The sequence below is a fragment of the Oncorhynchus masou genome, chromosome 1, assembly GCF_036934945.1.
Source record: "Oncorhynchus masou masou isolate Uvic2021 chromosome 1, UVic_Omas_1.1, whole genome shotgun sequence".
NCBI classification, from domain to species: domain Eukaryota; kingdom Metazoa; phylum Chordata; class Actinopteri; order Salmoniformes; family Salmonidae; genus Oncorhynchus; species Oncorhynchus masou.
In genome coordinates this window covers 64,304,618-64,327,192 of record NC_088212.1, presented here as the reverse complement: position 1 = coordinate 64,327,192, position 22,575 = coordinate 64,304,618, and the positions used below count along the sequence as shown (strand labels likewise).

The 22,575-nt window shown below is 45.3% G+C and overlaps 1 protein-coding gene across 1 annotated transcript in view; it reads left to right on the top strand.

Moving 5' to 3' along the window:
- igdcc3 (immunoglobulin superfamily, DCC subclass, member 3) overlaps positions 1 to 22,003 on the top strand; it is a 111,794-nt gene extending 89,791 nt beyond the window's left edge. The window contains exons 8-15 of the mRNA XM_064977360.1: positions 6,112 to 6,359; positions 11,540 to 11,704; positions 12,143 to 12,331; positions 12,587 to 12,691; positions 13,005 to 13,140; positions 13,243 to 13,437; positions 14,089 to 14,215; positions 19,791 to 22,003. Of these exons, the coding sequence (XP_064833432.1) occupies positions 6,112 to 6,359; positions 11,540 to 11,704; positions 12,143 to 12,331; positions 12,587 to 12,691; positions 13,005 to 13,140; positions 13,243 to 13,437; positions 14,089 to 14,215; positions 19,791 to 19,820 (1,195 nt within the window). The 3' untranslated portion in view covers positions 19,821 to 22,003. The remainder of the gene's footprint in view (positions 1 to 6,111; positions 6,360 to 11,539; positions 11,705 to 12,142; positions 12,332 to 12,586; positions 12,692 to 13,004; positions 13,141 to 13,242; positions 13,438 to 14,088; positions 14,216 to 19,790) is intronic.
- Positions 22,004 to 22,575: the final 572 nt, after the last annotated feature.

Below are 22,575 nucleotides of genomic sequence, written 5' to 3'. Positions count from 1 at the left end.
CCTTTCTTCCCTTTTTCCCCTCTATCCCTCTCTCTAGTTTAGAGTGGTGAGAACTGGAATGGCCACCCCTTGCCTTTCACAGGCCTTCGTTCAGTGACAACATTGCAAACACACGGCCACATTGGCTGAGTAACAGAGACCACACAGCTCCCTAGCCCCAGCCCAGTGAGCCCACACAGCTCCCTAGCCCCATCCCAGTGAGACCACACAGCTCCCTAGCCCCAGCCCAGTGAGCCCACACAGCTCCCTAGCCCCATCCCAGTTTGCCCACACAGCTCCCTAGCCCCAGCCCAGTGAGCCCACACAGCTCCAGCCCCTCACCCAGCCTGGGGGGGAATCCATTAATCGATGAAGTGGCCTTGAACTGATGAGTAAATGATGCTATCAACCTGCCGGTCTGTCATGACAGCAAGACCAGGCAGATGGCCCAACCACAGATCTTTTCTTCCCAACTTACACACACTTTGCCCAAAACACTGACTCACACTCTATCTTTCTGTTTCTAAGATGCTCTCTCTCTCTCTCTCCCCCCCCCCCTATCAGGAATGGTTTTCTCTCACTCTCTTTCTGGCATGCTCTGTCTCTCCTTTTCTCTCTTTTTCTCAGTCTCTCTCTCTCTCTCTCGCACTTCAAAGCCTCTATGCGTTGGTTGTCCTCCTGTGTGATGCTATTGTTCCTCTGACTGCAGTGGCTATAGTTTCTTTCTTTAACCAGTCAAAGACTCTGTGTGATCTGCCAGATGATTGACACAATCCTAGAGAGCAGCAGCATCCGGTTCCTCAGTCTGCCTGGCAGCCCAATGGTTGCTAGTCAGAGCTGCTGAAGAGGGTACAGCACAGGTGTCACGTTATAAGTCTGGTCAGACCCATCCAACCTCAAAGCATAAGGTCTCTGGGAAGAGGGGCAGGAATGTCGCTCGCTGAGTGCTCAACTCTGTTTTCTTGCATTGAGGTCGGAGTTGCGTTTTGATAACTGGTTGTGGGATTTTCTAGCAACAGCATTGAGCCACCATCATTCGATTCTAGTAAAAAAAAGATAATTCAAATGAAATGTAATTACATGTTATTGGTCGGGTACACATATTTTGCAGATGCTACAGCGGGTGTAGCGAAATGCTTATGTTCCTAGCTTCAACAGTGCAGTAGTAACTAACAATACAAAACAACACATGTAAATCCTAAAAATTAAAAGAAAGGAATGAATTAATAAATAAATATTAGAACGAGCAATGTCGGAGTCTGGAATCTAATATACAGTTGAAGTCAGAAGTTTACATACACTTAGGTTGGAGTTATTAAAACTTGTCTTTCAACCACTCCACAAATGTATTGTTAACAAACTATAGTTTTGGCAAGTCGGTTAGGACATCTACTTTGTGCATGACACAAGTCATTTTTCCAACAATTGTTTACAGTCAGATTATTTCACTTATAATTCACTGTATCACAATTCCAGTGGGTCAGAAGTTTACATACACTAAGTTGACTGTGTCTTTTAAATAGCTTGGAAAATTCCAGAAATTGATGTCATGGCTTTAGAAGCTTCTGAAATGCTAATTGACATAATTTGAATCAATTGGTGGCGTACCTGTGGATGTATTTCAAGGACTACCTTCAAATTCAGTGCCTCTTTGCTTGACATCATGGGAAAATCAGAAGAAATCAGCCAAGAAATCAGAAAAAAAATTGTAGACCTGATTGCAGTCTGGTTCATCATTGAGAGCAATTTCCAAACGCCTGAAGGTACCACGTTCATCTGTACAAATAATAGTACGCGAGTATAAACACCATGGGACCACGCAGCTGTCATACTGCTATATCCACAGTAAAACGAGTCCTATATCGACATAACCTAAAAGGCCGCTCAGCAAGGAAGAAGCCACTGCTCCTAAACCGCCATAAAAATAGCCAGACTATAGTTTGCAACTGCACATGGGGACAAAGATCATACTTTTTGGAGAAATGTCCTCTGGTCTGATGAAACAAACAAAAATGGCCATAATGACCATCATTATGTTGTGGAGGAAAAAGAGGGAGGCTTGCAAGTTAAAGATCACCATCCCAACCGTGAAGCACGAAGGTGGCAGCATCATGTTGTGGGGGTGCTTTGCTGCAGGAGGGACTGGTGCACTTCACAAAATAGATGTCATCATGAGGCAGGAAAATTAGGTGGATATATTGAAGCGAGATCTCAATACATCAGTCAGGAAGTTAAACTTTGGTCGCAAATGGGTCTTCTTGAGACAATGACCCCAAGCATACTTCCAAAGTTGTGGCAAAATGGCCTAAGGACAACAAAGTCCATGTATTGGAGTGGCCATCACAAAGACCTGAGCTCAATCCTATAGAAAATATGTGGCCAGAACTGAAAAAGCATGTGCGAGCATGGAGGCTTATAAGCCTGACTCAGTTACACCAGCTCTGTCAGGAGGAATGGGACAAAATTCACCCAACTTATTGTGGGAAGCTTGTGGAAGGCTACCCGAAACATTTGACCCAAGTTAAACAATTTAAAGGCCATGCCACCGAATACTAATTGAGTGTATGGAAAGTTCTGACCCACTGGGATGTGATGAAAGAAATAAAGGCTGAAATAAATCATTCTCTCTACAATTATTCTGACATTTCACATTCTTAAAATAAAGTGGTGATCCTAACTGACCTAAGACAGGAATTTTTTACTGGGATTAAATGTCAGGAATTGTGAAATACTGAGTTTAAATATATTTGGCTAAGGTGTATGTAAACCTCCAACTTCAACAGTATATGTACAGTGTGATGGTGTCTATAGACATTATGGGCAGTATATGAATAGAAAAGGTGTGTACAGCAGTAGTTATATGAGCCTTGATTAGAATATAGTATATACATATGAAGAGGGTAAAACATTATATTCTGAAAACGCTTAGCTGTACTTGTGTTTGTCCTATACAATTGCGGTCCTTCACGGGTTGCTGAAATTCATACTTTTAATAAAAACGTTTACCGAATACAACCACCTACTTTTTCCTCATTGCTCGAATGTAAGTCGAGGTTCAATTGGGTCCGTGCTAACCGGGATCCTTGGGACGTAGCTTCTCTAATGTCCGGTAAATTTAAATGTTGCTGGTCAAATTTCCAGCACCACCTTTTCCAAACGGAAACCCAGGTGTGTGTGTATGTAAACTGGGAGAGAGAACAGTGTTGGGGAACTACAGGGCCAGGGGGCTGCTGCCGGACTGTCTGAAAAATGCAGTGCCTTGTGAAATTTCCCAGAATCCCCTTCCTGCTCTGATCTGTTCAGGCCAGGCTGACATTCAGTAGTTCCTCCCTTGGGGCCTCTTTGGTGTGTGTCTGTGGCGTCTGGTCAGGTTGCCTGGCTGAAAACACTCCATCCATCCCTCACTTGAAAGGCTGTCAGAAATGTGACGACTGAGGGCGCTCGACTGCTGCCACCTGAGAGGTCAAAGGTGAGATTGGCCTGGAGAAGGAGAAGGAAGGTGTGCCTCAGGAGGGTTTTGACTAATAAGGGTTACAGCTTTTCTCAGACAACTTATGCAGCAGGTTAGGAAAATGTATGTAGCAGGTTAGGAGAATCAGGTTAAGGTGGGGCAAAGGGTTATGGTTAGGGTGAGCTAAAATGCAAAATAAATATTTTTTTAAATTAAAGGTGCATTCTTTCTAGCCATAACCCATCAGGAGAGTGAAACAGAAAGCCTTTTCCGTCCTAATAAATAACTAGACAGGCCTGGTGAGATTGATTCCACCTGGCAGACCCTGGGCCAACCTATCCTCTCTGGAATAATGGCTCTCCTCACAACCCAACTCTCTCTCTCTCTCTCTCTCTCTCTCTCTGTCTCTCTGTCTCTCTGTCTCTCTCTCTTTGTCTCTCTCTGTCAATCTCTCTCTACACTGAAACCAGTGGACCACTGAAGCCACTCCTTCATATAACATACATTTTTAAAAGGTAATCGAATGGTCCACTCCTCATCATACTTCATACAGTATAATGTTCATTGAACTGTAAGACCAACACCAGTCCCCTCCGCCCCTTCACTTGTGAAACGTCAGGTATATAAAGTCACTGTTCTTTACCTCAGTAATTAAACTGGACTACATTCTCCCCTCATGGTTCCTCATAGAGTACCACAATATGAGTCATAATACCCATAAAACCTAGCAGTCAAAACAGGGAAATGATTCCAATTGTTTTTCCACCATAAGTGTTTCCCATGGGGGATTTTAGAAACACCTAAACTAAGGGCTGTGTTTCGTGTAATCTTTCCCACTCATGATGTTTTGATAACCGTGTAAATCTCTTTCGGACAAGGGGACCTTTACCAACAAATGAAATGCGAATTAGCTGCTCATGTGGATATCATATAGAACTACAAATATCATGATGATCTGGACAAGACTGCCGAATCGAGGCGAAGGTAAGAATCTGTGGATTAAGAGATGACGTGCAGGAGCTTGCAGGGATTTGTAGTCTGGCATGATGTCTACTTTGATGCTAATTTGCATTTTCAAATCTGAGAGTAAATAGAGCTGAATATATTGATAAAAGTCACCTTGTCCGAGAGAGATTTACACGTTATCAAAACGTCACACCAGGGTAAGCCTACATGAAACACAGCCCTTATTTTAAGTGTTTCTAAAATCCCCTAAGGGAAAAACAATTGGAACCATTTCCTTGTTTGACCGCTAGGTTTTATGGGTATTATGACACCTCCACTGTGGGGCTTTATTGTGAGGGGTACAGTATAGGCATTTACATTTAAGTAATTTTCATCTAGTCGGCTCGGAGATTACAAACCCGCAACCCTAAATGTACACTATGATCTTGTCCTTATGCTCATGTTGTGTCCTTGAATTCCTTCAGTCTTTCCACGTCAACGACTTTGTTCATTGAATCGGAAAACCCTAAAGAACATCCACAGGTTTCTCATTCGGAGACCACACACCTACAGCATGAACAAACTGGCCCCTGTTTCTCCCACATTTAAACGGGCCCGAGGTGCTCTGGAAAGGTAGTGAAGACGGATGTGGCCCATCTGTCTGTGTGGACACCTCCAGCCCGTTTAAACAGCTGCAGACATATCTAAGTCAACTGGAGTCAGACACACAATGATACAGAGAGAAGAGATAGATTGAAGTTCGTGTTTGAGGCCTTTCTGTAGAATAGGGATTTGTAGTCTGACCTAATCAGCAGGCAGGACGTGAGAAATGGATAGAATATAAGGCGTTCATTTGCAAACAATGATTGATCTTACACTCCCACCTTGAAGCTTTTCAAAAACGCACTTCTCACACTAGCTGTCGGCGTCTATCCCAAAGAAATGCAATATGCTGGAGGGGTTCATTTCCATATTATGCTCCTCTGTGTTAAATCTTTTATTTTCTCATCCCCTCAGGATTAAGAGGAGAAGAGCGGATGATTATGTATTCAGCTCTAATAATACCCCCCCCCCCTATGCCCTCCACCCCCCACACACATCACCCCATAATACACACACACACACCCCATCAAGTCATCCTCCAGCAACGGCAGATAGAGGGAGGAAGGAGGGATTGGAAGGGAGGCAGAGGGGAAGAAGGGTGGAGAGAGAAACATTGAAAACAGGGGAGTTAGGTGTGCACCACCACCCCCACCTCCATCCCATCCTCCAGTAACGACTAATCCACTCCCAGCAGGCTCACTCTGTAGTGACAGTGTATCTGCTTAGGATTGAGACATAAAAGAGGAGGGAACCGGCTAACAGAAATGCCCTACTACTGCTCTACTGTAAATAAGATTTGATTCAGATGCTACACAGACGGATTTCATACCGTATTCTATTATTTGCTTGACTGCCTGCTGTGAGAGTTTTAAACAAAGCCCTTGTCAGGTTTTGCCGGCTTTGTCTTCCTCAGAAAATGCCACCGCACGCACAATACAGTCGTCTTCGAAATCAATATTAATCTCTGAGAGCTTCTTGTTTGCTTTCTCTACACTACCCAATAATATCCTAATCCTTCTCGCTGCAAACCAGAGACTCACGTCTTTCCTATGTCTCCTTTCCTCCCTCCTTCTTTACCCCTCCTTCTTCCCTCCTCCCCGGCCTCCTCTTCCTCCCTCCTCTTCTTCCTCAAGCACGCTGACCATCTATGGCATCAGTCAGGAGGACGAAGCCATCTACCAGTGCATCGCTGAGAACAGCGCCGGCTCCACCCAGGCCAGTGCCCGTCTCACCGTGCTGTGGGCAGACGGCCTGCCAGGGATGCCCAGTGTGGTGCGGGCCGAGGCCCTCTCACCCAACGCCATCCAGGTGTCCTGGAAGGAGTCCGCCCAGAACACTCAGGAGATCATCGGCTACGTGCTCCACATCCGCAGGACCACAGGTCCGTGGGTAACACCGTCTCTAACACACCACTGGAACACACAATACTGCTCTGCCTCAGGTGGTTCACTATGGGGAGACTGGATACCGAGTCATTGTAGTACATTCTCTACCATCGAGCTGTCACCTGAAAGAAAGGTGTTTTGCTTTAATGCATTAGCTCTCTATGAGACGTATGTTGTTTTACTGAGGTTATTGGGATGTCTGCCCTTAGCGTGTGGTAGAGATGATACTGAACCGTAGGGAGTGTGGTGTGTACAGTAGGTAGAGTGGTCTGTGTGTTATGAAGCGGTGGGTGGGTGTAGACTGTATCGGTCACCAGGTGGCTGTGCTAGGGAGGGGAGGCTGGCTCCCCCTTGGGCTGACTAGAGCTTCTCTTCCAGCGTCACCCCTCCTCTAGCTCCTCTTCCCCTGGGCCCTCACTGAGCTGAGAGCAGGAATAGGAGGGGAGAGAGTAGGGGAGAGGAGGAGAGAGCAGGAAAAAGCAGAAGGGAAGCTACAAAGAGGAGATAGCAGGAGAGAGGATGAAAGAGCAGGAGAGAACTGAAGAGAGGATGGGAAGGGAAAGGAAAAAGAAAAGAGTTAGAGGTAGAGAATGAGAATGAGAAAACAGGAGACAGCAGGAGGGAGGAGAGAGCAGTAGACAGACAGCAGGAGAGAGGAGGGAGGAGAGAGCAGTAGACAGACAGCAGGAGAGTGAAGAGAGCAGTAGACAGACAGCAGGAGAGAGCAGTAGACAGACAGCAGGCGAGAGCAGTAGACAGACAGCAGGAGAGAGGAGGGAGGAGAGAGCAGTAGACAGACAGCAGGAGAGTGAAGAGAGCAGTAGACAGACAGCAGGAGAGAGCAGTAGACAGACAGCAGGAGGGAGCAGTAGACAGACAGCAGGAGAGAGGAGGGGGGAGAGAGCAGTAGACAGACAGCAGGAGAGTGAAGAGAGCAGTAGACAGACAGCAGGAGAGAGCAGTAGACAGACAGCAGGAGAGAGGAGAGAGCAGTAGACAGACAGCAGGAGAGAGCAGTAGACAGACAGCAGGAGAGAGCAGTAGACAGACAGCAGGAGAGAGGAGAGAGCAGCAGACAGACAGCAGGAGAGAGCAGCAGACAAACAGCAGGGGAGAGCAGTAGACAGACAGCAGGAGAGAGCAGTAGACAGGCAGCAGGAGAGAGCAGTAGAAAGACAGCAGGAGAGAGGAGAGAGCAGTAGACAAACAGCAGGAGAGAGCAGTAGACAGACAGCAGGAGAGAGCAGTAGACAGTCAGCAGGAGAGAGCAGTAGACAGACAGCAGGAGAGAGCAGTAGGCAGACAGCAGGAGAGAGGAGAGAGCAGTAGACAGACAGCAGGAGAGAGCAGTAAACAGGCAGCAGGAGAGAGCAGTAGACAGGCAGCAGGAGAGAGCAGTAGACAGACAGCAGGAGAGAGCAGTAGACAGACAGCAGGAGATAGGAGAGAGCAGTAGACAGACAGCAGGAGAGAGGAGAGAGCAGTAGACAGACAGCAGGAGAGAGGAGAGAGCAGTAGACAGACAGCAGGAGAGAGCAGTAGACAGACAGCAGGGAAGAGCAGTAGACAGACAGCAGGAGAGAGCAGTAGACAGGCAGCAGGAGAGAGCAGTAGAAAGACAGCAGGAGAGAGGAGAGAGCAGTAGACAAACAGCAGGAGAGAGCAGTAGACAGACAGCAGGAGAGAGCAGTAGACAGACAGCAGGAGAGAGCAGTAGGCAGACAGCAGGAGAGAGGAGAGAGCAGTAGACAGACAGCAGGAGAGAGCAGTAAACAGACAGCAGGAGAGAGCAGTAGACAGACAGCAGGAGAGAGCAGTAGGCAGACAGCAGGAGAGAGGAGAGAGCAGTAGACAGACAGCAGGGGAGAGCAGTAGACAGACAGCAGGGGAGAGGAGAGAGCAGTAGACAGACAGCAGGAGAGAGCAGTAGACAGACAGCAGGAGAGAGGAGAGAGCAGTAGACAGACAGCAGGAGGGAGCAGTAGACAGACAGCAGGAGAGAGCAGTAGACAGGCAGCAGGAGAGAGCAGTAGAAAGACAGCAGGAGAGAGGAGAGAGCAGTAGACAAACAGCAGGAGAGAGGAGAGAGCAGTAGACAGACAGCAGGAGAGAGGAGAGAGCAGTAGACAGACAGCAGGAGAGAGGAGAGAGCAGTAGACAGACAGCAGGAGAGAGCAGTAGAAAGACAGCAGGAGATAGGAGAGCGCAGTAGACAGACAGCAGGAGAGAGCAGTAGACAGGCAGCAGGAGAGAGCAGTAGAAAGACAGCAGGAGAGAGGAGAGAGCAGTAGACAGACAGCAGGAGAGAGGAGAGAGCAGTAGACAGACAGCAGGAGAGAGCAGTAGACAGACAGCAGGAGATAGGAGAGAGCAGTAGACAGACAGCAGGAGGGAGGAGAGAGCAGTAGACAGGCAGCAGGAGAGAGCAGTAGAAAGACAGCAGGAGAGAGGAGAGAGCAGTAGACAGACAGCAGGAGAGAGGAGAGAGCAGTAGACAGACAGCAGGAGAGAGCAGTAGACAGACAGCAGGAGATAGGAGAGAGCAGTAGACAGACAGCAGGAGGGAGGAGAGAGCAGTAGACAGACAGCAGGAGAGTGAAGAGAGCAGTAGACAGACAGCAGGAGAGAGCAGTAGACAGACAGCAGGAGAGAGGAGGGAGGAGAGAGCAGTAGACGGACAGCAGGAGAGTGAAGAGAGCAGCAGACAGACACCAGGAGAGAGCAGTAGACAGACAGCAGGAGAGAGGAGAGAGCAGTAGACAGACAGCAGGAGAGAGCAGTAGACAGACAGCAGGAGATAGGAGAGAGCAGTAGACAGACAACAGGAGAGAGGAGAGAGCAGTAGACAGACAGCAGGAGAGAGCAGCAGACAGGCAGCAGGAGAGAGCAGTAGACAGACAGCAGGAGAGAGGAGAGAGCAGTAGACAGACAGCAGGAGAGAGGAGAGAACAGCAGACAGACAGCAGGAGAGAGGAGAGAGCAGTAGGCAGACAGCAGGAGAGAGGAGAGAGCAGTAGACAGACAGCAGGAGAGAGGAGAGAGCAGTAGACAGACAGCAGGAGAGAGCAGCAGACAGGCAGCAGGAGAGAGCAGTAGACAGACAGCAGGAGAGAGGAGAGAGCAGTAGACAGACAGCAGGAGAGAGGAGAGAACAGCAGACAGACAGCAGGAGTTAGCAGTGAGAACGTACTGTAACAGGACACCTGTTTCTCCAGCCACGCCAGGTTGGATGGACGCTCAGCCATCCTCATCCTTCATGTAGAGGAGCCATAAAAGTGGCTTTTAATTGATAATTGAATGAGGCTAAATTTGATGTTGCCATGTTAATGTTTATTTGCTGGGGGTGTGTTTGGGGTGGCAATCTCCAGTGTGTGTGTGTGGTTGTTTGATTGTGTGTGTGTGTGGTTGTTTGATTGTGTGTGTGTGTGTGTGTGTGTGTGTGTGTGGTTGCGTGCTGACATGTGTGTATCTCTATGGGTGTGTGTGCAGCAGCGAAGGAGTACGTCACCCAGGCACAGCTGCTGCTCTCTCTTCTGTAGTGCTATCAGATGTATAATTAAAGGCCCCAGGGGCTAGCCTATAGGAACTGCTTTAATTACCGACCAAAGACAGGCTGCCCCAATGGGCTGAGAGCTAGAGGTAGATAGATAATGGTTATGGGTGAGGAACTTTGACTTAAGGGCCATAACGAACTGTAACCCCATCTCTCTTCAAATTTAACAAGCACTCACCTCGATTCACTAAGCTCTGTTGTTCACAGTCACATTACCAAATGATGCAATCCTGACAGTACACTGTAAAAGAAAATCTAATTGTTTCAACTAATTATTATTCAGTAACTAGTTCCGCAGCCTTTTTTTTTGTGTTTACAAAAATTCCCGGTCCAGGTATTACCCCCCAAACATATATAATGAGTTGGCACAAACTTACTGTAGCTCCACCTTGAGAAAATGAAGGCAAAGATTCAAGCAACTTAAAATGATGTGTTTGCTCAAATTGTCTCATATGTTCAGTCAACTAAAAATTCTTATTTGTGCATCTTACCTGAAAATAACCTGTGGAACTAGTTTCACACACAGTGTTTTCAACACATTTGACAGTGTGCATTTTTACAGTAATTCATACCCAACATGTCCTCACCTGGGATTTGAACTCACAACCTCTTGGTTCATGGCAGTACAATTCTCCTGCTACACCACCATGTCTTTGTCAATAGCAGAGTTCACCTCTATTGCTACACTTTGCACTTCAAAGTAAATCTCAGCTCTGTTAAAAGTACACTCAAGAAAAACGATTTTTATTTATTATAGCGATTAAGTAGTAATATTAGGACAGAGTAATATGCCAACTATACAAAAAAAGTGTATAGTACCGGGGCCCCCTGTATATAGCTTCATTATTCTTATTGTGTTACCTTTATTATGACTTTTTATTTTAGTCTACTTGGTAAATATTTTCTTCTTCTTGAACTGCACTGTTGGTTAAAGGCTTGTAAGTAAGCATTTCCCGGTAAAGTCTACACTTGTTGTATTCGGCGCATGTGACTAATAAAGTTTGATTTGATTATCTGAGAATTGACACAGACATGGTGTAGCAGGAAGCTTGGAATGCTGTGGACCATGAGGTTGTGAGTTCAAATCCCACTTGAGGACATGTTGAATAATGATTCATGTAATAATGTATCTCAAATATGTATGTTGAAAAGCACTGTGTGGTTAACCAGTTTCACAGCCTCGTTTTAGTTAAGATGCTCAAATCATAATGTATAGCTGAATGAACATATGAGACAAGTTGAGCAAAAATGTACTTCATTTTTGCCTATGTATAAGCTGGAAGTAGAAGCCTAAGTGTTGTTGTTCATTAGTTTACTCCAATGAGGGGAGGGCTGGTAGAGTTAGGAAAATATATATTTTTAATATATATTATTTATTTTTTTCTATATTCTTTCTATAAAAATATATGGGGGGATTGGAAATGATGCAGATAATTACGTTGATAGAAGCCACAATTTATCTGCAATATTAAAGCTGATCTACCCCTTACAAAAAGAGTTACTCAGTAATAATTAGTTGAAACAACTCAATTTTTTACAGTGTACAGATAACAGTTAAATTGAACAATCTCGCTCTGTCTTTTTCTCTCTCTCTTTCTCCCTCCATGTCCATCCCTCTCTCAGACCCTGTGGAGATGGAGTACCAGGAAGCCGTCAGTAAGGTGACTCTACAGCAGGTCGTGGGTGATCTGGAGCCCTCCACCGGCTATACCTTCTATGTGAAGGCCTACACGTCCCGCGGAGCCAGCAAGCCCTCCGAGAGCGCCACCGAGAGCACACTGGGCGAAGGTGTGCCTTGCGAACTCACACACTTGCACACATACACACACACTTGCACAAACACAAATAGAGCACCCCCCCCCCCCCCACACACACACACACACACACAGAAGCATATGCAAACAGCACACACAAAGACTTACATACACACAGGCTTGCGCACACACACACATAAACGCTCACTTAATTGGTGGTAATTACATGGACCCAAAAAGTTTTTATGAGTTGTTTATTGTAAAGGTTCTGTAAAACACCTACAGGAGTCGGTAGTACTGTAGTCACATACCTGACTGAGATATACTGAGAAAGTACTAAAGACCTGTTTTATAGACTAAAACATGGTTGACTTAACAAGCCTGATGGCTTGTGTTTAATTGAATATATCGTGTAGTTTGTTTTTGTTATCTGGATGTTTAGTGGATTCTAACACCACTGAGTGTGTTTCAGTGCCAGCACCCCCGTCACTGTTCATTAAATTGGTGAACAGCAGTGTGGTGCAGGCCGTGTGGGAGCCATCCTCTAAGATGGGCCAACATGAGGGCTTCAGGCTGTACTACAGGAGGGTCCACACCCCCATCTTCACCGGACCACTCACCTTCACCCGCAACGTCACCCAGTACAACATCACCCAGCTGGGTGAGACAGGGGGGCATGGGCTGGGGGTGTGTTGAAGGGATTGTTACACGGTCAATGTGTTTAAAGCCATGCCTTGAATGATTGTACATTAGAAGCCAACTCTATTCATGTGGCTATATGTCACAACTGCTCTCTCTATCTCTCTCTCTCTCTATCTCTCTCTCTCTCTCTCTCTCTCTCTCTGTCTCTCTGTCTCTCTGTCTCTCTCTCTCTCTCTCTCTCTCTCTCTCTCTCTCTCTCTCTCTCTCTCCTCAGATCCAACCCTGGTGTATGAGATTAAGGTTCTGGCCTTCAACCAACACGGAGACGGCAACGCCACCATGCGCTTCGTCTCACTGAAGGAGGCTGTGGAGAAATCAGGTGACGTCCTGCTGCCCGCACACAAACACTCACGCAGACCAGGGCTCACACGTCCTGTAATCTTTTCAGAGCAGCGTTGAAGAGGCCTCATGCAGGCTGCTGTGTGTGTTTACAGCTCTCCGTTTGACTGGATCACTCCATGCTGCCACAGCATTGGTATTCTGGCTGGCAGCACTAGATTAGATTGTGGGTGTACTGTATGACAGCTCTGTGCTGTGGGCTTTGTTTCTCTGTGTGTATGTGTGTGTCACTGTGCTGCGTGGCATTGCTGTTGTCCTTACTGGGCTGTGTGTGTATGTGTGTGTCTCTACAGTGCTGAACACCCCCTGTGACTGTGTGAAGGATGAACAGAGCAAGACCTCTACAGCCGGCATCATCATCGGCATCCATATAGGAGTCACCTGCATTGTTTTCTGCGTGCTTTTCCTCATGTTCAGCTACAGGGGGAGGTGAGTATTGGTGCAACGACAAGGAGATTATGTGTGTCTGTGTGGGCTTTATCCTGGCAGGGGGCCTGACGGTGGGTTTTTGTGGGAATTGTGTTCCTCCAGGTTGATGACGTGTAAGACAGTGCAGGCCACCCCCCAGGCCGGGCGTAACATTTCCCTAGAATCGTCGTCCTCCTCCCAGGGGGCCCTGGCCTTAAATGGGGTGAGCAGGTCAGGCATGGAAGGGAACGGAAGCGTTGCTGGGAAGAGCAGGGGAGACAGTAACGAGCTAGAGAGACTCTTCTCAGGCCCATCCCACTGTGGAGACCTAGCTGACAGTTCATGCATGGTGAGTAGAGGGCCTGACACCAAGTAGTCAACTGAAATCAAATCAAAAGAGTTCAATATATCCAAGTCTAGAATGATGCAATGGGCTAGATTTACTTTAGATTGGCCATTTTCTATATTACCATATTAAAGCTGGAATCGTTCATTGGTGAAACTGCCACGCCCGTTAACAATATTACAACAACAGCATAGTTACTGCAAACAACTAACACAGTTTTCCCCTCATTGCACACGCGATAGAACAGCACTATTTGTACTGCAATTTTCACCTCGTCAACAGAACAACAGCAACGGCAGCGGGGCGGACAGTAGCCGGACGGTAGCCAGTGGGGCGGACGGTAGCCAGTGGGGCGGACGGTAGCCAGTGGGGCGGACGGTAGCCAGTGGGGCGGACGGTAGCCAGTGGGGCGGACGGTAGCCAGTGGGGCGGACGGTAGCCGGACGGTAGCTAGTGGGGCGGACGGTAGCCAGTGGGGCGGACGGTAGCCGGACGGTAGCCAGTGGGGCAGCCGGACGGTAGCCAGTGGGGCGGACGGTAGCCAGTGGGGCGGATGGTAGCGCTGTTTCCCCTACGACACATTCCATCTTTAACTACATTACTGTGTGTGTGTGTTTCCAGTTGGATAGATCCCTGGTGTCCTGTGCGCTGAATGAGACCCAGTTGTCCACTCTGCCGTTGGATGACTTCAGCCTTGTGGAGGAGGACAGAGAGACGCAGTTCCAGAGGCCTCCAGCAGAGGGCCGGGGGGCCAGTGACAGGGCTGTGGCCGGGGTCACCCAGCAGGACCAGACCTGATGGGGCAGCATGAAGGTCAAGTCTGTGACACGGTCACAGTGTCACCTCAGACTCGTATCACACTCAGGTCGACCGAAGCATTTCCTTTCATATTCGTTTTTCTTTGTGCAAATAATTGTATTATTGGTAAGTTTAAATAAGTCGCTTTCTGGAAAAGTTATATGGTCTTCGTTCTTGGAGGTGTCCCCGGCCTAGGTTTTAGCTTTGGCAGGTGAATGATGTGTTCTTGTTTTTTTCTGGTTGCCGGCAGCACACAGAATAGATGTCCAGAATGTCTTTGTTATACACTCGTCATTTTATCTCAGAATCGAATATGTTTTTATTTCTCTACTATCTCACGAAATGGTTTTAAGTTATTGGCCTTATTTCTACTTTTTCTTTCAACGTCAAAGACTGCTGCCTCCGCTTAGCCTACCAAGGATTACACAAACGCATCCAACGAAGACTAAGGCCTTCTTAGTGATTCTTCCAGTGATTTCTTATATTCTCTGTCTCAGGACTTTTATTTTCAGTGATATCGTTTCTTTATTTTTTATTAGTTCTCGGCCTTCATACAGGTTCTCAACTTTCTCTGTGAACCTTAGGATTCAACAAAAACCTACCTCAGCCGGAATGAATGTGACATGGGAAACCTTTTGGATCCGTCTTTTCCCCTTGCGTTCAGTTACTTTTACATGTAGAGCGATCGGTTCGTAAAACACGAGAACAGGTGCCACGCTACCTCAGATGTCAAGAACCGTCGCTCTCCTGCTTGTCGAAAGCCGGAAAAAGGAGAGAGAGAAAAATCTAACGGAAAGCACTTCAAGAAAACGCTGAAGTCCACGTTCTACCTCAAGATAACAATGTTGTAGTTGTTCTTTCTTTCATAATGAAACATGTACTTCTGTTGTGAGAGCTCCTGGCTTCCCTCCGTCGATGAATTGCTGTTTGTGGATATGTCAGTACCTCATGCAAGTTGACAGATGATATCGTTGTATGTATTCTACTTGTAAAGACATTTTTCAGCGTTTTCCATCGTGTTTGCGTGAGATATTTTGTCTTTGTTTTATTTGAATCTTAGTTGCTTCTGTTGATTGAAAAGACTGTTAGCGATTCACTGCACTGCCACTAATCATTTCAGGACAATTTTACTGCTATGTGAGAACTGCTGCAGATATTCCATTGGGCAGGTGAGGTTTTAGTTACATTTACACTCGATTGAGACATACATCATATGTGTATTTATGAATGATTGCGTGATGGAACTGTATGTGTGCGCGCGCGTGCGTACATGTCTGCCTGCCTGCGTTTGTGTTTGTGTGTGTTTGTGTGTGTGTGCGCTAGATACCGAGTGAATGTGATGTATTAAGAAAATGAAGCACAAATGTATCACAATATCATTCTAGGCATTGACAACCACAAATGCTAATGTATCTGATATGATACCAGGTAATTGGCTCTTTAATTGACAATAGAGTCGTTCTAATCTGATTTTTGGCCTGCCTGTCACTCACTCGAAGCTGTGGCACAGTGCACTCCCTTTTGTTATATTTAATCAGGGCTCAAATCAAATCAATTCCCTTCTGTCATAAAGGAATAGCCCAGACTTATCGAGCCTGTCCATCCCAGATCCCTCACTCCATCCCTCCTCCACACTGACAAATGAAAGTGCTTCAGGAAAACCTTTATCACACTGCTGCATGTAAATCCAGAGGGAGATGGTTTAACAGGTGGACCACAGGTATTAACTCACAGGTCTGAGTTCAGTGTGCTCATGCTGTCATCTTCCTGAGCAAACACACAGTCAACTTGATGTTATTAGACTTGGATCTGATCCAGGGTCAGACCTGGGAGTGCCACCACCACTGCTCCACCTGTTACTCCAGAACCATGCTCTCCGGAGCTGGAGCTTCCCTGAGGCAGAGCCAACCTGAGCCAGGCCAGTACTCCGGTAGCCTGGGTTAGGGCCGCTGTCCGACGGACCCCCTGTCTTCTCCCTGGCTCTCTCTTCTGTAGAGATAGATCCCCTATGAACTCTATGCTCTCTACTCTGTCTCAGTCACGTAATGGCCTAAAGCAGTATTACTCTGGTACCTACCTCAACCCCGACACGACAGGCCTGCTCTCAGGTTGCTCCTTCTCACACTTCTATATGTGTATAAATATACACCACACACACACACACAAACGTAATGACACACACACTCCTAGGGAAGAGAGGATGTCTTCAGGACCTTGTGGTAGTGCAGTTGTGTGACAGAAAAACAGTTGTTTTTGTCTTTATGCTTAGCTTTTGTGGATGTGAATGTATCACAATTGTTTTTATCACAGTTTTGTTGTATCAGAAGCTTTTACGTTTTTGTTTTTCCACTCAGCCTTGACTGTCTTTGAACATGCGTCTGTTATGGACCTATAAACGAGGACATCCAGCACTCACTGCAAACTGTAGTACAGCTACTCAGTATAAACTGTAGTACAGCTACTCACTGCAGACTGTAGTACAGCTACTCAGTATAAACTGTAGTACAGCTACTCACTGCAGACTGTAGTACAGCTACTCAGTATAAACTGTAGTTCAGCTACTCACTGCAGACTGTAGTACAGCTACTCAGTATAAACTATAGTTCAGCTACTCACTGCAAACTGTAGTATAGCTACTCAGTATAAACTGTAGTACAGCTACTCACTGCAGACTAGTACAGCTACTCAGTATAAACTGTAGTACAGCTACTCAGTATAAACTGTAGTACAGCTACTCACTGCAGACTGTAGTACAGCTACTCAGTATAAACTGTAGTACAGCTACTCACTGCAAACTGTAGTATAGCTACTCAGTATAAACTGTAGTACAGCTACTCAGTATAAACTGTAGTACAGCTACTCACTGCAGACTGTAGTACAGCTACTCAGTATAAACTGTAGTACAGCTACTCACTGCAGACTGTAGTACAGCTACTCAGTATAAACTGTAGTACAGCTACTCACTGCAGACTGTCGTACAGCTACTCAGTATAAACTGTAGTACAGCTACTCACTGCAGACTGACGTACAGCTACTCACTGCAGACTGTAGTACAGCTACTCACTGCAGACTGTAGTACAGCTACTCAGTATAAACTGTAGTACAGCTACTCAGTATAAACTGTAGTACGGCTACTACTCTTTTACTCCCAGAACCCTCCTCACAGATGATCTGCAGCAACAGGTGTTTGTAAATACAGATAATGAACAGTCACCAGTTCTCACCCCTGATTTATTGCAAGGGATTTCTGCACTCAAATTGTGTCAATAAATGGAGTAACTCCATTAGATATGAAATACTGTACCTTTCATATAAAACCTCTCCTGTAAAGACACACACATATTCCTACCTTCCTAGGCTGCAGTCATCGATTGAATTGTAGTAATTTGTTGGTCCAATATGTTTGAGTTAGATCGTTTAGAGCAGCCAGTGCTCTCATCCCTTTGTAGTTGGCTGATGAGAGGATGTGTGTGCAGCGCTTGGTCCATTCTAGATTTGATATGGTAGCGACACTAGCCTGAAACGGACTGGTTAAATAAATGGGATGTGTTAAAGCCGGGCTGTAGAACTGTGTTTCTATTAGACTAACTATTGTACAGTTGTAATGCACATTACATTCCAGAGACGTGTGTCAGTGTGTGCTCCTCCGGCAGAGGGTTTTTATTGTACGATGCAGTAGAAGTCGTTGTTGTTAATGCTTTGCAATGTTGCCGAAAACGTGGAACCAGGACTCACCTGCAGTAATTCTGTACTTTGTGTTTGTTTGTTTCTTCACCGTACGTTTCTTTTATTGTCTCGCGGGTCTTCATTTCTTGTATTGTTATTGTACATGATGGTAGATTTACATTGCAAGTCTTAGTAAACAATAATGATAGTTGTCAAACTAGCAGAAAGAAATGCCTCAATGTTACACGCGTGTATTTATGAACTGTTGATGTAATATTCTCTCTAGTGCTTCTTTAAAAGCGTAAAAGATGTTTGTGAGGAGGGGTCTCTCCAGAGAAACCAGAGGTACTTTATCTTAATAATTTACGGTTAATTTCCGATGCTGGAAATTGCCCACATCTCATCCATGATTTGACAGGTTTTAGTGCCATACAGTGCACAACTTATTTACCCTTCACCCAGAATGCCGAGCTGTAAAATGGGGCGTCATGTTTACATGATTGATACGATCATGATTCTTCCAATGCTTTTACACTCCTATAGATCAATGTTAAGAGCTGCCCTCTGTGATCAACTGCTGAAGCTGCTCTAGTCTATTCTGACTTATTACCACTCCATTGGCTGGTGAGATGAGACTCTCCCACTATCTATACTCAGCCCTGCTTCTTCCCCTCGTGAGATTCCCATCCGCTGAGTTTGTTTCTCTGGACAAAGAGAGAGTGGGCTGTCTGTGCTCAGGGAACGTCTATCTAATCCTTATGTTGTATTCGTCACAGCGGAACATGGACTAGGCGCTCCACTATGAGAGTCCATGTCATTTAGTACAATCTTCCTCTCACAGTTCTCTGACTGTGCCCTATTCAACCAGTTTAGGGGGAGGGACTGCCTTTTTTTGTTTATCGACTAGGCAAATAATCAAGGAGATAATCTCTCCACTTTCACACATACTGAGCAGATAATGGTAATCCTCCATGCATGAAGATGTGTAGCCTCTGTGAACCACGTATATAGGGATTCATGAATGAAGTTCACAACCGCTCTTCTTAGTACGGTTTTGTCTCCTTTTGTCTCTCTTCCTTGCCCCTCTCTGTAATGCCACCTCTCCCTACACACACACACACACACACACACACACACACCAGCGACACACACACAACTTTGTAAAGAAAGGAGTGTTTGTCAGAATTACCCCAGTGCCCCAGCTCTCCCCAGAGAGAATCAGGGGAGAGACATTAGCTGGTTTATCTCTGGCCACACAAGGCTATTGAGAACTGGAGAGTAAACACATCAAACTGGGACTCTGTAAAACAAACATTTTTTTCTGTGTGACAATAATGTTACCATTTCAGCTTTTTAAGCCTCTTCATGAAAGGGATGAAATGTTCAACCGTTTTCTCTGTTCTCTCACCCAGCCATGGAAGGCGAAGGGAAACTCTGAAACTACTGCCTGCCATGTCTTTTTCCTCTTTTTTGTTTCTTTCTGTTTTTGCAGATGCTATACATGCTAATTAGGACTCCTGACAAGTTAGGAACTCTCTTAACTGGCAGTTGCTGACCAGTGGCCACAAAGGAAATAGTCAAGTATCTACCAAAACTAATATAGACACTTGCACAATCTTGTGGAAGTGATTGTTTGAATTTTAGATCAAGTTACTGTAGGAGTAGGTACTCACGGTATGCCACACTGGCCTGACATCTTAAAACAACGAAGGTAACCCTCTCCCCAAACTGGTTTGTTCATGAGTTAGTATCTTAGTAAGATTTGTTGCAACACGTCTGTGAAATATGGTGTGGTGTTGAAGCTACATGAGATGCAACTCCAAGTCTGTCCATGTATGCCACATTTTTGTTCATGTTGTAGAAACAGGAGAAAGCGAGCTACATATTGTAGGAACTTAGCGAAAACGATTACAGCAATATCTCATTGTTGACATGTCTGACGGTGTAACCGACGAACAAGGCCTGTTGAGGGATTGGCCTTTGTGTCATGCTGTAACACCACACAGTTCAGATGTATTGATCTGTTAATATGTGCTGTATTGATCACTGTGGCACCAAATGACTATACTTTTGATTGTAAATTGATTACATTTCTGGTGCTGTTATCTCTCAGATATTCTCCCCCCCCCAAAAAAACTCGCTGACTGTACATGTCAGATAATGCTGATTTGAAGATTTTCAAATAATTTGAATTCTTGTCATTTAGTGGTGAATTAATGGAATTGTAACTTAAAGCATGTTTGAGATCAGTAGTATATTTGCACCTCTGTCGAGAAACACGTTAACTCCAATGTATTTCAGCATGGCCACTGAGAGAAGTCATGTTTTTCAAACCATATCTTTCTCAGCTATTCGCAAATGTTGCTGTTTTAGCAGGCTGCTAAAGTGCTAGTTTATCATTATTGGATTTGTGATGGTGACACTGTGACATTTAGCCATTGGAATAGGGCAAATATTGTCATCTTACCATGATGCTATTGATGTTTCTATTCCACACCGTTGGTCTACATATTTGCCAGTGTTTATTTGCTGCAACTGTTTCTACTCAGAAAGACATCATTATGTATCATATTGACTGCTTGTTGATCCTCTTCATATCATCGTACCTGTTATTATGACTCACATTGTCTTGTTTGATCCCTTTTCCACCACTAAGAGATGTAATTGATTCACCGTCAAACCGTCAAATCGAGTTCATGGTCACTAAACCGTGGAGACAATAAAGCATGAACCTCTCCATACAAACATTTTATCAACATGTGTTCGTGTTAAAGCTGTGCTTTAGAGAAGCATGCGCTTATGGAAATACACACAGAGTATGCACAGCTTTAATCTACAGTACAGACCTGCGTTGTTACGGCATCAGCAAGGATACGAGAGCTGCTTGTATCTCCAGGTAAACTTGTGCCAACTTACTGTAGCTACAGTTGAGCTTACACAGGTGGTATTACTGTCATATTTGATCTCCTCTTACCCAGTTTGGTTGGCAATACTGACTGTATCCCTCCTCATGTCCTCACAAACCTGTGGCATTCTCTCCACCAGGCACAGAAGCCTCCAGGCACATCGCACAGGGCAAGGGGAAAAGGCTTTCTCATACAGTTATTATGTGTACGACTGTCAAAGTCATTGTTGCTACTGCTGCTACCATGCCATTGGGTTATGGTATCGCTGCCAGGGTGCTAACCTAAACCAAATGCCAAATTTTTATTTTATTTTTTATTTACCTTTATTTAACCAGGCAAGTCAGTTAAAGAACAAATTCTTATTTTCAATGACAGCCTAGGAACAGTGGGCTAACTGCCTGTTCAGGGGCAGAACGACAGATTTGTACCTTGTCAGCTCGGGGATTCAAACTTGCTACCTTTCGGTTACTAGTCCAACGCTCTAACCACTAGGCTACCCTGCCGCCCCAGACAGTTTCTATAGCCTCACTGTACTTTTAATGGGGGCAGAGGCGCCTCGGTTTTTAGAGCTTGTGTTGGGTTTGATATAGGGACAGAGCTGGTGTGATGAGAATAGCCAGGCTGTGGAGAAGGAACTAAGAGAGCACAAACCTGTACAGTATAGTATAATCAGCTGCATATTGTCTGTGGGGAGCTGTTCAGTCACATCTGTCTGTCTGCCTGTCTGTCTGTCGGTCTATACGTCTGTCCGTCTATATGTCTATCCGTCTATATGTCTGTCTGTATATATGTCTGTCTGTGTATCTGTCTGTCTGGCTATATGTCTGCTGTGGTCAGTGCCTCTGCCTGCCCAAGTGTCCCACAATCAAATTCAGGTCAATATGAAATGATTTTAAAAGATTTTAGATCATTTTTCCCATCAGGGATCACTTGTACGTGTCCACAAATGTGTGTTCTCTATGATACAGTATCTGTAGTTGGTCGTGATGGTTGGTCGTGATTCACATGTGTATACATATGTATAATACTGTATGTATGTGTATATGTGTATAAAGACAGACTAGATATTTTTTAGTGGTTTGTATTGTTTTAGAAGTCATTGTGCCACGCTGATTAAAGGCAAAAGACGACAACAACAATGTTAATAAACTAGCTCTAGTAATTAAAAGGACAGGTGTGAAGTGTTTCTTACTCTGCGTGTGGATGTGTGTGCATGGGCGGTTGGTTGTTTTGGCGACACAATTACCTTCGCATTTGTCTCACATTATAATTAAGAAATTGACGGCCTTCATCAAAAGCACATTCACGCTCATGACACATCAGGTTAAATAAGGCATAGCAGAAAACGGACACACAAGGTTAACCCTGTACTGTTAATGCCTTACAGTACATCGAAGCTGCATCCTACAATGCCTCACATTCTACCATGATGAACCCCATTCATGTCGTTGGTTTATAATACGCTCATTACCATATGCAGATTGTGTCCTTGGTACGGCACAACATGCCATGTGCAGAGTTTACCACATTAAGGCTGCAGGTGAAGTCTGGTACTATTGGAACAGGATGGGAAATGCTGACGGATTTTGAATCAATCCAACATAGTCAGACTTTAAGAAAGACTAGGAATCTAAATCAAACTCTCTCTGCATCTCGCTTATTTGGGCTGTAAATTATATTCTGAAGCCTGTTTCAATACTAGTTTCATCATCCAGTTCACTTGCTTAAATGTAAATCCTG